Source organism: Heteronotia binoei, chromosome 12, assembly GCF_032191835.1.
Source record: "Heteronotia binoei isolate CCM8104 ecotype False Entrance Well chromosome 12, APGP_CSIRO_Hbin_v1, whole genome shotgun sequence".
Classification (NCBI taxonomy): domain Eukaryota; kingdom Metazoa; phylum Chordata; class Lepidosauria; order Squamata; family Gekkonidae; genus Heteronotia; species Heteronotia binoei.
Genome location: NC_083234.1, coordinates 39234539 through 39250676, shown reverse-complemented (window position 1 = coordinate 39250676; position 16138 = coordinate 39234539). Strand labels below are relative to the sequence as shown.

General features: G+C 45.1%; 1 protein-coding gene across 3 annotated transcripts in view; it reads left to right on the top strand.

The window, feature by feature from the left end:
* The window catches only part of PPP2R2A (protein phosphatase 2 regulatory subunit Balpha), an 85452-nt gene that overhangs the window by 52795 nt on the left and 16519 nt on the right, over positions 1-16138 (top strand). For all 3 annotated transcript variants that reach the window (XM_060250465.1, XM_060250463.1, XM_060250464.1), the window contains one exon: positions 11419-11516. In XM_060250465.1, the coding sequence (XP_060106448.1) occupies positions 11419-11516 (98 nt within the window). The remainder of the gene's footprint in view (positions 1-11418; positions 11517-16138) is intronic.

Below are 16138 nucleotides of genomic sequence, written 5' to 3'. Positions count from 1 at the left end.
TCTGCACAATGGGAATAATATGCATGGTCTGTCTAGCTTCCACTGATAGTTGAGCTGAGGCATTCTGGACCAGTTGGAGTTTCCAAGTTATTTTGAGGGGAAACCAATGTACAATACATTACCGTAGTTTGGTCTTGATGTTACTGTGGCATAGATCAAGATGGCCAGCTCAGTCATATTAAGAAGATATAGGATTTATATCCCACCCTGTACTCTGAATCTTAGAGTCTCAGAGCGGTCACAATCCCCTTTACCTCCCCCCCCCCACAACAGACACCCTGTGAGGTAGGTAGAGCTGAGAGAGCTCTTACAACAGCTGCCCTTTCAAGGACAGCTCCTACAAGAGCTATGACTGACCCAAGGCCATTCCAGCTGGTGCAAGTGGAGGAGTGGGGAATCAAACCTGGTTCTCCCAAATAAGCGTCTACGCATTTAACCACTACATCAAACTAGCTCTCAGAGTGAGGAGCCATCTTAGGGCTAAGCTGAGTTGATAGGAAACTTTTTTTTTAGCTGCATTAACTTGCTTCTCTAGTAATAAAGCTGGATCTTCATTGTGGTCTCTGTGCAGTCCCACACATGGGTTTTCCACCTGGAAACGAATCCGACCTCGGAGAATTCAAAGCTAGCTTCAGACGTTTTATTTTGACACGCATTCCCTCTTGATCTGGGGAACAGGCATCCACTGTGCATGCCTGGAACGAGGGGGAGGCGCTCCACCCACCCAGTTTCTTCTTAACCGCTGCCCGGAATAGACCTACCTCATTGCGTCTCCTCGATTCTTCTCCACAGGACTCTTCTTCCTTTGTTTTCTACGAATGGTATCGTTACTCATTTTTTTCTTTTTTCCTACCTACAAGAAAAAAATACTTTATCTTCTGCTTTACCACTCCCCCTCCCCTTCTCCCCCCCAGGTGTATGGAAGGGAAGTACAGCAAAACAACTTTCAAAAAGTGCATTCAGAGTGGGACCAAAATTCCCTCTACTGACTGACACTCTTTATGCTTATTTTGTTTGGGGGAGGCCCACAGAGTCGACACTTGTATCCACTGCAGCCAGTTTGGAAAGCAGGCCAAAAAGAGTCGAGCTGCTCAACTCAAAATCCACCTTTTGGAATCTTCTCCTGTGATGCCCCACAACTCTGGGTCTCATACCTCGCCACCTTCCCTAACTGCAGAAAGGGACGTGGTTTGATCGGCAGCTTCCATGGCACTGGCTCCCAGCAAGCATAAGTCCGAAAAACATACCAAAAAATCTAACGACTCCAAGAAAAAACACCAATGGCAGTCGTCTTCAAAACATCGCTTCGATTCAACTGCATTGAAATCCAAAGCAAAGACCAACTATAGGTCTTTGGATTCTAGACCCTCTGAGCATACCATGTCTTCGACCTTCGCACCAACTTTGCACTCAGCTTCGACCTCACAGCAGCCATGACTGCGGTGTCATCGACATCTACTATACTAGCTTTTCCAGCAGAGCTCTCGGCTCCCATCGATGTCATTACCGATGCACTTTTGTGATCTGACATCCGCATCCCATCGCAATCTCCTTCTATCCATGGATCCTTTGCCTGACAAGATCCTTGCCACTGACTCTCTCGATCCACCACCATTTCGACCTTGAGCACACTGGACTAATTTCCTTGGATTCCATTGTTTCTAGGAAGTGTCGGCGCCCCACACCATTAAGGATTCAGCCGTCTCTCCACTTGATCGAGAATCTTCAACCCAGGTTCATGATTGACGTCCACTGCACCAGTCACCAACATACAGAGACTTTTCCACTCAAGTCTATGCTGACCCACGATCTCCAAGCTGGCACACGGATCGCTACCATTACAGCCCATCGCAGTCCAGATCACCCTCGCCTCCACGTCAGTACTGACAACACTATAGTATCTTCCGATTGCCTTCCTACAAGTTCCACCAACCTTGGTACCATGAGGAAGCCTAACAGCCTCGGTACCGTGAAGAAATCTACCAGCCTCGGTACCTTGAGGAAATCTACTACCCTCGATACCATGAGGATTTATCCACGTAGATGCAGGTGCTATGCCCAGGATTCAAAACGGCGATCACTGGTGGCCTCGACTTCTGCTGCCCAGTCTGCCCCATCTAAACAACAACAGATAGAACAACCTGGCCAACCTATCCTACCAGATAAGGTTATACTGACCAAGCCTTTGGACGACCGTCCGACCACACCTATGGACGCACCTGAAGATTCTGACTCTGAGCACTCCAACTCTTCTCAGTCTGTGGGGTTTGCACCCGTGTCACCTATTTCTGACATCACTAAACTGGCTGATCTTTCACCATCGGAAGGCTCCAAGGCCTATTTAGACCTGCTAACCAACATGGCTAATACTCTAAACATCAAACTCACTGCTGATTTGCCTAGAGTATCAAATGTGGTCCTTGACCTAGTTCACGCTGACTTACTTACTGGATCCTTTCTTCCGATGAGGCTTGGGATAAGCCTGCATCAGTTCCTCCTATTTCTAAGAGAGTCAAATCACTATACAAGATCCACGCACCAGACTCTTAAGTTTCTGTTCAATCATCCTGCACCCAACTCCATGATTGTGCACTCTTCGTCAAAATCCAAACAGACATGACACCCGGTTCCACTTGAGAAAGAAGGGAAAAAACTCAACACGCTAGGAAGAAAGATTTATTCCCTCACTACTGCTACCTCCAAAATTCATAATTATTTGGCATATTTTTCAGCTTATACCCTTAATTTAACTTCACAATTGACTACTTTGTTCCCTTCTCTACCTGATTCTGCGCAGAAGCAAGCCTCGCAACTCTTACAGGAAATCCCCCATGTTAGCAAACAGCAGATTAACACGGTCCGTCATGCTGCTGCTTGCTCTTCCAGGACCATGGCCACATCCATCGCCCTACGTCACCATGCCTGGCTTCTGTCCACTTCATTGCAACCAGACATCAAATTTAAGATTGAGGACCTACCACTTGACGGTCAGGGCCTCTTCATTGCAACAACCGATGACATCGTGACTACGTTCGATGACGGTAGAAAAAGGGCTAGGAGATTGGGAATCAGTCAACAGCAAGCTCACCAGTCCAATCAGCAGAGAGTCTGGAAACCGTCCTACTACAAATGTCTCAATTCACCAAAACAGGCCATCTACTGGAAACGCAAAGCTCCACCAGCTAAGCAACCTTTCCATCAGCGGCCTGATTCACAGACCACAAAAAAGACGACTCCCGCTTCAAAGCAGTCTCTTTGACTTCCTTGTACCATCTTCTTGCTCACTACCACCACAGCATCCATCCAGTATCACAAGACTGTTTCCATTTTACCCCAAATGGGAATCCATCACATCAGACTCATGGGTTCTAGTGATAATCCACAGGGGTTACTCTATAGAGTTCGATTCTCCTCCAAAGTTCCATCGATTTGTACGTACCCCTCCATCTCTTCCACTTCAGTTGGAGATCTGCGTCCTGCTCAACAAGGCAGCCATAGAACCAGTTCCACCACAGTTCCATCGCATTGGGTTCTATTCCCGATACTTCCTGGTACCAAAGAGAGATGGAGGGTAACGTCCAATCCTGGACCTCTGCAAACTGAATCGTCATGTACAGTACAGAAAATTCCGCATGATTACCCTGCAGTCTAACCTTCCGTTGATCCAAAAAAATTCTTGGATGGTGTCAATAGACCTTCAAGATGCCTACTTCCATCTCACCATCACCAAAAATTCCTGAGGTTTGCCATCAGGGATCAACAGTACCAGTTTTGCTCCCTCCCCTTTGGTCTCTCCACTGTACCGAGAGTTTTCACAAAGTGCATGACGGTGGTGGGGGCAACACTTTGCCAGCAGAAAATTTCCATATATCTGTACATAGATGACTTACTCATTGTGGCCCAATCCAGAGAGCAACTCCAACAAGACATCTCTACCACTCTGCTTATTTGTGGCCCAATCCAGAGAGCAACTCCAACAAGACATCTCTACCACTCTGCTTCTTCTTTCTTTATTGGGCCTTCAAGTCAATTTGACAAAGTCCAATCTGACACCAACGCAGGACATTCAATTCATAGGCGCACGCCTGTCCATGATATCCCACAAGTCCTACCTTTCCATAGACAGAGCCCGCCGCATCCAGTCTCTGGCCTCCACCATCATATCACACCCTACCCAAATAGCATTCATTTTTCAGCGCATGCTGGGACTTATGGCTGCTAAGACCTCTGTCCTGTGTTTTGCAAGACTCCACATGAGATCTCTGCAACTATGGTTTGTGCGGACTTTCCACCCGCATCGACAACACCAAATGACTTTACTCACTGTTCCATACCACATTCTCATATCCTTCGAGTGGTGGAAAATAGAACATTGTCTTCTGACGGGAACGCCGTTCATACAGATACCTCCGTCGGCCATTATCATGACCGATGCTTCGAAGTGGGGTTGGGGAGCCCACTTAGGATCTCTGATGGTGCAGGGGCAGTGGATGGACTATGAGAAGTCTCTACACATCAACTGCCTAGAACTCTTGGCGGTCCACAGAGCACTCAAGTCTTTCCTACCGTCCTTTCGCGGTCTGCATGTCCAGTTCACCTCAGACAATGTGGCCACTGTATTTTATGTCAACTGACAGGGGGGCACTGCTTCCATCCACCTTTGCAGAAGGGCCTTATCCCTCTGGCATTGGAGCATTGCTCACAACATATTCCTGACAGCTGTACACCTGCCGGGAATCTAGAATGTTCAAGCAGACACACTAAGCCAACATCTTGTGAACGATCACGAATGGGCCCTCAACCGCACCTACCTTCAAGAAGTCTTCAGGACCTTTGGGGTTCTGGTGCTAGACGTCTTTGCCTCTTCAGCCAACGCACAATGTCTGCGCTTTTATGCTCGGGGCCCTCCGTCCTCGCAATCCCCAGGAGATCCCTTTCTCCTCTCGTGGTCGGGACCACTCCATTACTTATTCCCTCCGATTCCACTAATAACCAGAACTCTTCAGAAAATCCAACTGGATTGGACCAACTGTATCCTCATCACTCCCTGGTGGCCATGTCAACCATGGTTCACCACCCTCGTACTTCTGTCAAACAGTGTGTTCCATCGTTTCCCTCCAGCTTAAGACTTAATCTCCCAACAAGAAGGGAAAGTTCTGCACCACGATCCAGCTCTTCTGCGACTGATTGCCTGGAAAATCAGTTTATAGAACCCCCCCCCCCCGAAGTCCAACGGGTCCTACTCAATGCCAGAAAACCGTCCACTAGAAAATCCTATTCCCAAAAGTAGAAACGGTTTTCAGTATACACTGCTCATCACAAGTTCCTTCCTGAATTATCCTCTATAGCCCAAATCCTGTCATACACTCTGTCTCTATTGGACTCCAGCCTGGACTACTCCTCCCTGAAAGTTCACTTGGCTGCTATTTCAGCTCTTCATCCACAGTCTTCTCTCATTCCACAACAAAAGCCTTCCTAAAGGGCATTTTACATCTTCACCCTCCAATTCATCAACTACAACCGACAGGCGCCTGTTTCTTGTTCTGAGCCAGTTGATGAAACCTCCTTTTGAACCAATGGCATCCATTCCACTGCATCTCTTGTCATGGAAGACGGCGTTACTGGTGGCACTTACATCTGGCAGGAGAGCCAGTGACATTTGTGCCTTCAGGACAGACCACCCATACACTGTTTTTCACCACAACAGAGTGGTGCTACGTTTGGACCCTGCTTTCCTACCAAAGGTGGTTTCCCCTTACCACCTAGGGAAGTCGACTACACTTCCTTCCTTCTTTCAGAACCCCGGTGATGCTGGACAAAAGACTATACATAATTTCGACGTACGTAGAGCCCTTGCATTCTATATCGATAGGACGTGCTCTTTCCGTAAGGACTCTAGACTTTTTGTAGCCTATGGGACACATAAACAAGGGTACAAGATCTCAACTCAGAGATTTTTGAAATGCGTTGTGTCTGCAATTGCCTTATGTTACCAGCTGGCTAAACAACCCTTACCTGAAAACTTGTGAGCTCATTCCACCCGAGCCGTTTCCACATCATCAGCCTTCTGCAGAGGCGTACCAATGGAGGACATCTGTGCCACTGCGGTCTGGTCCTCTCCATCTATGTTTGCCATGCACTATGCCCTAGAAGTTCGTGCATGGCGTGACATATCCTTCTGGCAGGCTGTACTTTGCTCCATTTTTGACTGACGCCTTCAGCTCCATGCCCTGTAAGTACAATGTTTCATGTCATTTATATGCATGTTTAATATGTGTTCTTTTATTCTTTGAACCAGCACCCACAAACTGTGCACTTCAGCTTACCAGACACCCATGTGTGGGACTGCACAGAGACTACAATGAAGAAGAAGAAGAAGATATTGGATTTATATCCCGCTCTCCACTCCGAAGAGTCTCAGAGCGGCTCACAATCTCCTTTACCTTCCTCCCCCACAACAGACACCCTGTGAGGTGGGTGGAGCTGGAGAGGGCTCTCCCAGCAGCTGCCCTTTCAAGGACAACCTCTGCCAGAGCTATGGCTGACCCAAGGCCATGCTAGCAGGTGCAAGTGGAGGAGTGGGGAATCAAACCTGGTTTCTCCCAGATAAGAGTCCGCACACTTAACCACTACACCAAACTGGCTCTGAAGATAAACAGGTTGCTTACCTGTAACTGATGATCTTCGAGTGGTTATCTGTGCAGTCACACACGCCTGCCCAGCCTTCTGCACTGCTGGTTTACTCTCCTTTCCTAATTAAAATTTTCCCTATACAGCGACTAGAAGAAACTGGGTGGGTGGAGCACCTCCCCCTCGTTCCAGGCATGCACAGTGGATGCCTGCTCCCCTGATCGAGAGGGAATGTGCACAAAAATAAAATGCCTGAGGATAGCTTTGAATTCTCTGAGGTCAGGTTCGTTTCCAGGTGGAAAACCCATGTGTGGGATTACACAAACCACATGACCACTCGAAAATCATCAGTTACAGGTAAGCTACCTGTTTATCTGGTATAACCCTAAGGTTTTTAACTGAGTCAGCAAGAGTCAATTGAACTCCATCAAAAGTGGAGAGAACAATGTCCTTCTAGACCTCCAACTTCCCAATGAGCCTTACCCTTCTGCCTTTTCAGAATTTAGTTTTACCACATCACCAGGAGATTTGGATGAGTATATATAGACAGTACATCCTCAGCATATTGATGACAACTAACCCCCAAACTATAATTTGTCCTAAGATTGAAAATCATAGGAGATAAGACTTGCACCCTGTGGAGCTCCATAAGATAGGTCCCACACTCATGACACTTGGATTCCAATAGCAGCCCTTTGAATCTCATCCATGAGGAATTGATTTGAACCAGTTCAACACACATCCCCTAATACCTACTTCTGCCTCCAGATACCTTAACAAGATGGCATGTCTACTTTATCAAAGGCTGCAGATAAATCCAGCATGAGTAACAGGCTTGGCTTTTTTCTACACTCATATAGAGGTCATCAAGTGAAGCTAGCAGAACCATCTCTGTCCCATGGCCTGAAGCCAGACTGAAAATGCTGTAGAATAGATGAGTTAGTCTTGGAGTTAGTCTGCTACTGCTTTCTTAATAACTTTGCCTAGAAAGGGTAGATTGGCGAACAGCTGATAATTAGCAACATAATTTTTCTATGAAAAAGGGTTTTTTTAAAAAAAAAAAAAGTAGTGGAAGTATAACCACCCATTTGAGTGGCCAAGGCATGGTGCCTGTTAGTAACTTATACTATAATAAAGGTTTGTTGATGTAGTCCTTACATGATTTGAGCAGCCAGGAGGGCAAAGATCCAAGGATCAAGTAGTGGTTTTCACATGTCCCATAATCTTGTCCTCATCCATCATGGAAACTGGGTTAAAATGATCCCTAAATAGCCTAGGCCTTTCTTCTAGTGTACCTGACATCTAGATCAGAGCATATTTTTGATATTTTATCTGCAGAACACTTGGCAAAAGTATCACTGCTAATTTTCTGTTCCTGGTACATTGGAGGCTCAGATTTAGGCATCAGGGGATGCTGAGCTACCTTGAATTGGGATGTCTGCGAACTAGCTGATTTATTTATTTTGATTTAGATTCCGCTCTCCCCGCAAGCAGGCTCAGGGTGGATTACATCAGATAATATGGAATACATCAACATAATCAGTAAGTTAAAACAGTTAAAATATAAACAGTTACATTAAAATATAAATATTTAAAATAGACAGCCATCGATTAATAGCAGAGAAGTGACCTTTCTTTGCCACCATCACTGCCACTTTGTAGGTCTTGCAGTGAGCTCTATAGCATGATCTGTCAGATTCAGTACAATTCCACCAGTGCCATTCTAGAAGTCTCCCAAGCCTTTTCAGACCAGCCAGCTTCATGATAAACCAGGAGGCTGAGTTTTGTCGCAAGGGTGGGAGAAGTTGACAATGGGAAACCTTGTTGATAGTTTCAAGGAACTTCAAATTCCACATTTCCATGGCAGCCTCAACAGAACGCATGTTTGGAATCCTAAAATCCCACAAAGAGTTCTGGAATCTAGTAGGATTAATGAGCCTCTATGGGCAAACCATTTTTACCGGACTGCCTCTCATGTGGGGCATTGGAGCTGGATTCACCTTGGCTTTAAGTAGGTAGTGGTTCAGGATAAATCTCCATCCCCCAAACCAAACTTTCTTTTAAGGCTTAGTGCAAAAGATTAAGTCCAGGGTGTGACCTCTTTCACATGTTGGGCCAGTCACAATTTGGGAGAGATCCAAAGTATATCAGCTGCTGGAGATTAGTAGTACTTTAGGGCAGAAGGTGTCTCCTGGCAGGTCAGGAAAAGAACCTCTATCTAGTACCTGAGAGCACAGATTGAAGGATGAAGTGTGAGTAGGGGATCTCGAGCCCAAAACCAAGTAGTAGACATTCTAGAGGTGGGCCACCTAGCCCTGAGAGTTTATACTTCCCAATTGTACAGCATGGAGACTAAAATCCACATAGTTTAGGCTAAACTTCTAAATCCTGCATGTCATTCATACCTTGGTTTAAGTGGGCACTTAAAAAAAACTGCTACAATGTTAGAACAACGTAAACAGTGTTCACCAAAAATGCCCTTAGTTCTCGCACGTTTCTGAGATTGGTATGCCTCAAGAGAGGAGGACTGAGCTTTGAGACTGCAATCCTTCTAGGGCAGAAATTCACTTGGGATGGCCCAGGCAAGCCCTGATCTTGTTAGGTTTTGGAAGCTAAGTAAGGGTGACACTAGTTGGTACTTGGACCATCAAAGAAGTCCATGGTTGCTGTGCAGAGGCAGGCAGTGGCAAACTGCCTCTGGACATCTCTTGACTTGAAAGGCCTACAGGGTTGTTATAAGTCAGCTGTGACTTGACGAGACTTTACACATACATATTTGTGAGGTTTGCTGTTCAGTTTTATCTGGTGGATTGAGTCTGAGTCACGCTTCTCTTTGTACTCGTAAGGGAAGGCATACACTAGTTAAGGCCACCTTCCAGGTCATTGCAATGAACAACAGAATGTGTTCTTACTGTTCTCTGATCCCTATTCCCATTCCTGCAGCTCTACTGATGTTAAACAGCTTGGGCCAAAGGGGGAGGGAGGGAGAGGAGAATGGAGGCAAAATGTGAAGTTGGTTGTTTCCATGGTTCTCAAAGTGTATAGTGGGTTATCCCTTGCGATGCTGGCACATTTGCTAGGAAATGCTCCAATTTTTGTTCTGTTTGACTGTTTTCTTTTTGTCCTGACTTGAAAGGGAGAGATACTCATCCCATCCCCATGACAACAGCAGGCTTTGGGAATTATCCCAGGAAATAGCTTCGGTGATTGGGGATGGCAAGCCATTTCACTCTTGGGGTTACAGTCCTTCAAATGAACCAACTGTATTTGAGTGTCTGAACACCACATAACATTTTGTTGCTTGACCTGAGAAGGAAGACCTCTCCCCACCTCCCCAATGTTATTTCATGGGTTCTGTTTTAAAAAGAGTTGTGATCACAGTATTTTACCAGGTAAACCTCCCACCAATAAAATTTGCTTTCTCTAGTACAGGGGTGTCAAGTGTTTAGCCCGCGGGCCAGAACCAGCTCCCCCCCCCCAGGACTTTAATCAGGCCCACAGGGCTCTTTTCTCGCCCCTCTCCTTCAAAGGTCCTCATCCTTTGAAGCTCTGAAATTCCCTGCTCTTTGCGCCTTGTATTTGCTGGCTGCAAATCCATTCCACATTGTCCTTGCAACTTTGTCTGTGCTGCAATGTGTTTTACTGGAGTGGAGATCAGTTTCACTTTCAGCGTTCCTATGGTCAGCTGAAGCTCATGCTTCCTGGAGTTGTGTCCTTGCAAATACAGAATTGATGCTTTGAGCCAGCTTGTCACTGCTCAATGGACCTGACCTAGTGATTACTCTAACCTGGAAGCCCACAGCCAAAGGGGAAATATTACCCTAGAGAGCCATTGCCAATCTGATTAGACCCGTGGGGGGGGGGGCAGGGAGGGAGAGAAGCTTGCAAGGCCATTTCATTGTTTTCCTAGGCTCAGAGCATTTTATATTTTAATTTCTGCTGTGATCCTTGAGCTTTTTCTTGATGTTTTATTTTAAAAATTATATTGCCAAATCCCGCTATTCCCCTACATTTTCATATTAAACAAATGAAATTGTATTTTAAGTTAAAACATATCTTTGTGTTTGACTGTGTCCTTTATAAAGTTTATATCTCTGCTGTCTGGCATTACATTTTATGACACACATGGCACATCCCCACAAAGTCCCATTTTTGTCAGATCTGGCCCTCCTAACCAATGAGTTCAGCACCCCTACTCTAGTAACTTCTTCAACTGTAAATATTTCCTTCTCCTTGAGCAAAAGAAATAGAACCTAGGGGAATTGGGAGATGTTAAGGAATTTGCCACAAGTGTGCTGAGAGACTATGTATTCAGTCTTTATGAAGTGGACTGAGGATCTTAAAGACTATTCGAGTAGATGTTTTGGTATCATGGTCAACACTACTAGGGCCTTCTTCTGTTCAAGGCCATAAACTATTTCCATGCTATTGCAAATGGGGAAGAAGCTCTTTCTATTCCTGAGTGAATGGATTGTTCTATTGATGCATCTGCCCTGCAGAAAAGTTTTAAAGACCTTCATGTAGCAGGTGTTAATCAAATGAAAAGTGCTAATCAATGAAATGATTTGTTAATTTGGAGAGTGACAGATTAGTTTGTAAAACATATTGGTGCCTGCTTTTAAATACACAGTTTGTGCTTCCAAGGTGTGGCAGCTAGAAAGCTTACTTTTGAGGAATATTACCGGTAATTTCAAATGTGGAGGTATGGCTTATTGTAATAAGATTGCTGCTTTGATTTTTATGAAAAAGTGCACAATAATATTAACATGTTTTTGTTTTATTACACAGCGGATATAATTTCTACAGTAGAATTTAATCATTCTGGAGAATTGCTAGCAACTGGAGACAAGGGAGGCAGAGTGGTCATATTTCAACAAGAGCAGGAGGTGAGTTCTGTAATGATGTTCTGTGAGAGGTGGGGCTCAGTGGTTTTGCCTTGATCACAAAGAGTCCTGTGCTCAGTGATATGAAAGGCATCTGTTTGAGACCCTAGAAAAGTACTGTTACTCAGTAGTCCAGTGTCCCCAGCCTTTCTGATCCTGCAGGCACCCTTAGAATTCTGACAGAAAATGTCTGCCTTAGGAGGGGGAGCCAGTCACAAAATAGCTGTAGCAGCTTACTTTTCAGTAACACAGTGAAGATCCTTGGGCTGTTGTGTCAACTGCTGACAAAAAAAAAAAAATCAAATCTGTATATCTAATTAAATCTCCAGTGGCTAATCAGAAGCATTGCTGGGCAAAAGCTCTGCTGACTGGGTTCCAGGAAACGAGTTGGTGGGCACTCGTGCAGTAGACCAGGGACCCCCAGCCCCCGGGCCGCAGACCGATACTGGTCCGTGGCCTGTTAGCAACCAGGCCACAGCCTGGCCACCCCGCCCCACAACCTCACTGCCCCGCCCCGTCCTCGCAGCACCTCTTCCCCCTTCATTTTTACAATTTTAAGGCCAGGGAAGGGGCGGTGAACCACCACCTTCCCCCGGCTCTTTAAAGGCTGACCCCCACCGCCAATCAGCTGATTGGCAGGAAAACTGCCACAGCAGTGGCGGGCAACCCTGAAGAAGTGCCACCACCCTTGCCTTCTCCTCACTTCCTTCCCATGCCCAGGAAGGAAGTGAAGAGGAGGCGAGGGTAGCGCCACTTCTTCAGCAAGTCACCCACCGCTGCTGTGGCGGTTTCCCCCGCCAATTGGCAGCAGGGAGGGGGGTCTGCCTTTAAAGAACTGGGGAAGGTGGCGCTTCATCACCCTTTCCCCGGCCTTAAAATTGTAAAAACAAGGGAGGAGGAGGCACCGCGGGGGGAGGCGGAGTGGCGAGGCTGCATGGAGCCACGGGGGGGAAATTCGGTGCCCCACCCTGGTGGCCCTGGGGCCGCAGTGGGCAGGTGCCGGTACCTGGTGCTGAAAAGGTTGGGGACCATTGCAGTAGACAATACTGACTTTGATGAGATCAAAGATGTGACTCAGTATAAGAGAGGTTTGTGTGTTTCTATCCATCTCCTTTAATGTCTTCTCCTGGGAGCTGTATCTAGCGGTGTGGTGTGTTCATGGGATAAACTGAGCCAACCCCTCACCGCCCCCATCAAATACCTTGCCAGTATTTATTGAATATTACTTCAGCTGGATACAGACCCGAGGATCTGATTTGGCAACTGATATATCTGAGCCCAAACAAAAGCTAATTTTTTTGGCTTTTAATCAGGTTAGCCATACCAAGGAGAGGATCATCAGCTGGGATAGCAGGAGCAGGTCTGCGTGTAGCAGGAAGAGAGGTCCCCACTGCACATGCATCCTGGGGCCAGCATTAATGCCTGCCTTCTCTAAACCGCACAACTCTTGGCTTAGCTCTCAGTCACTTTTATGTTATCATGCACCTATACGTATTGCTGGCCTATTTTCCCTGGATTTAAGTATGTGAGTGGCTGTTCCCTTTTATTTACCAATCTCTCTGTAGTCAACAAGCTTCTGTTTTTAGGAGTCCTGTATTTTTAGCTCTACTCTGATAGCATAAAAGCAAGCCTGGTTAGCAAAACCACAGAATCCTTCTGCTTTCGAGTTTGACATGTCTTTGGAGAACAAAGTGGGTCATTGTGGTAGGTATTGGGGACTTGTTCTCAATTTTAGATGCTTACATACAGAGGCTTTGCTCTACTTTGACACTTGAACTAGAGCATGTTTTGGGGGCTTCTCCTAATTGTCCTTTTTGTGGGTTTTTGCTGCATTCTCTCCCAGTTCACAATCAAAGTGCCTTTGCATTCTGTGTGGACTAGAAACTGCCTTTTTTTAAACAATCCATGAACCCTCCTACCATTTTCCTTTTCTCAGCTTCTGCAGCTTCCACCTTCCCACACGCACACATTATGCCAAAAGATGGCTTGGGGGTGGTGGTGGGGGCTTTTTAAAAAAAATCAGCAGTCAGTATATATTGATATAGCACAATAACATCATAATGATCTTTTGTCACATCTACTAGTGCCAAGAATTTCCGGCTTTTTTTTTAAAGTAGCTGTCTTGCAGAGATTAAAATACATTCTATAAATAAATAGGAAGTTGGGACCTTAGCCCATGTTAAACACACAATCAGTAGTCAACAATAAAGCCAACAACATATTTGGAAATTCAGCTAATGTTGAAAATACGTAAGTGAAAGCAGATAAAATGCATCAGAGCTGGAATAAAAGCACCAAATCCTTTCCAGAATAAAATGGCTTAATGGGTCTTGGGAACACAAGGAACAAGGTAACCATCTGCACCAGAGAGTTCCACAGTATTCCACAGCACAATTGCAAAAACTCTATTTTATGAACTTCTCAATCTAATTTTGGTGATAGTTAACTGGCTTTTTATGTGTAATAAGATATGTTTGTGAGCAGTTCCTACCAGACAAAGCTAGGAGAATTGTGTATGATTAAGGCTGTCAGTTGTTCTGGGTGCCTTGTTCAACTTCCTCCTTTTTTCTCCTTGCCAGCAAAACTGGAATAAATTAGGCATAATAAAGGGATTAAGAATATTTGCATAATGTTAAAACCCCCTGCTGTATATAATTAAGATTGCCTGAAATAATAAATATTTATTAAAGTGTTTACATTGCCTTCCACTCCACTTAGGAAAGTATTCATGGTGCCTGCTGCTCCATGAGTTTGGAACTTCCTGCAAGAATCTGAGCCTGCCTGAAGGATGATTCAGCAAAATCATTGGACATTTATTATAATATTTCATTTATTATAATACTCAAAATAACATAAGGATCAAGAAACAATTTGATAAGGAATTTTTTTAGGATTTAAAAGCAGTAGAACTGTGTAATCAGTTCTCAATAAAAAGATTGTGGCAAGATGGTGGAAAGCAAAGAATGAGGAAGTGAAAATGGCCTTCGTGGGAGAAAAAGGGGCTACCAGAGCTCAATAGCTGAATAGTCTTCCCTGTACACTTAGTCGGCTTTAGAAGTTGGGGGCTTAATAATAGAGCTGAGAAGCACCCAGTGAAGTTGATGGGCAGTTGATTCAGGATGGACAAAGAAAGTGTTTTGCGCTCAAAAATTAATTGTGGAATTGACTACAGGGAACCTTTACTGTCAGAGGTGTAAAACCTCTGAATTCCAGTACTAGGAGGCAACATGGGCTCTATACCCCGTTGGCTGGCCCTTCAGAACAGCTGCTGTTACCACTGTGTGGTTCGGGGTGCTGTACAAAATAGACCACTGGTTTGATTCAGCAGGGCTTCTTTTGGGTTCCGTCCTCTTTTATAGGGAGACACAGAGGCTCTAGCTGAAGTCCTGAGATAAGAACATAAGAGAAGCCATGTTGGATCAGGCCAGTGGCCCATCCAGTCCAACACACTGTGTCCCACAGTGGCCAAAAACCTCAAGTGCCATCAGGAGATCCGCCAGTGGGGCCAGGACACCAGAAGCCCTCCCACTGTGCCCCCCTCCCCAAGCACCAAGAATACAGAGCATCACTGCCCCAGACAGAGAGTTCCAACAATAAGCTGTGGTTAATAGCCACTGATGGACCTCTGCTCCATATGCTTATCCAGTCCCCTCTTGAAGCTGTCTATAATGCAGGTCTGCGTAAAAGGAGGCTGTGTCTAAGATACCCTGGTCCCAAGCCAGGTCATTTAGAACATGAGAGCAAAACAGGAAGCCAATAAAGATGGTACAGAATTGGAGGAGTTCTGTGTTGGTTCCAGGAAGTTTTTGAGGATGGGACCAGCTCGGGATTCGAATATCTCCTATGGAATGAGCAGGGCGTTCTTAATGGCTGACCCTTTGATCACAGAATGGTGAAAACACAGTTAAAGGTGACATAAGTTATCTGATTAGGGGTGGATGAATTTTATACTATATTATGTTTTTGCCCTTTCTTTAATGCCTTTTATGCATTGATACAATAAAATGATTAAATTCTGCATTAAATGCCTTGAAACGGATCCATTGAAATAATTGAAACGGATGCATAATGACAATTCAGATATTAGTGGCTAACCATAGTTTTCTGCTTCATGAACAATTATGGGAAGGTTCATATTCAACCAAATAATTTACATATTTCTGTTTCCATGGAAACCCACTGGGGTGTTGTTGTTGGGTTGTTTGGGTTACTTCTCTACTGATAAAGTCCGCTGATTCAGAATGTAAACAACAAACCATGATTTTGCTGTGGAAGCAGAAAACTCTAGTTTTGTGTTAGGGTAGAACAGAGTGGAAAAGGCCCAACCATGTTTGTCAATATAGTGGCAAACTGTGGCTTGCTGGAACCTCTGGAACAAAGCTGCTGTTTGAGCATCACATTTGAGACTCCTTGCATAGTTATTGCTGCATAATACAGTTTGATCATTTAGTGCCATCTAGTGGATATATGGTTGAGAACAGCAGACTAATTTTTAAATTTTTGTGTTGTTACATGTATTAACTGAAGACAGCCAACAAACAACATCTGAAATATAGTTGAGTTACTGCAAGCTGCTAATGGTAGCATTGTTGTTTTTCCTTACCCTCTCCTGCTGACTAGCAGGT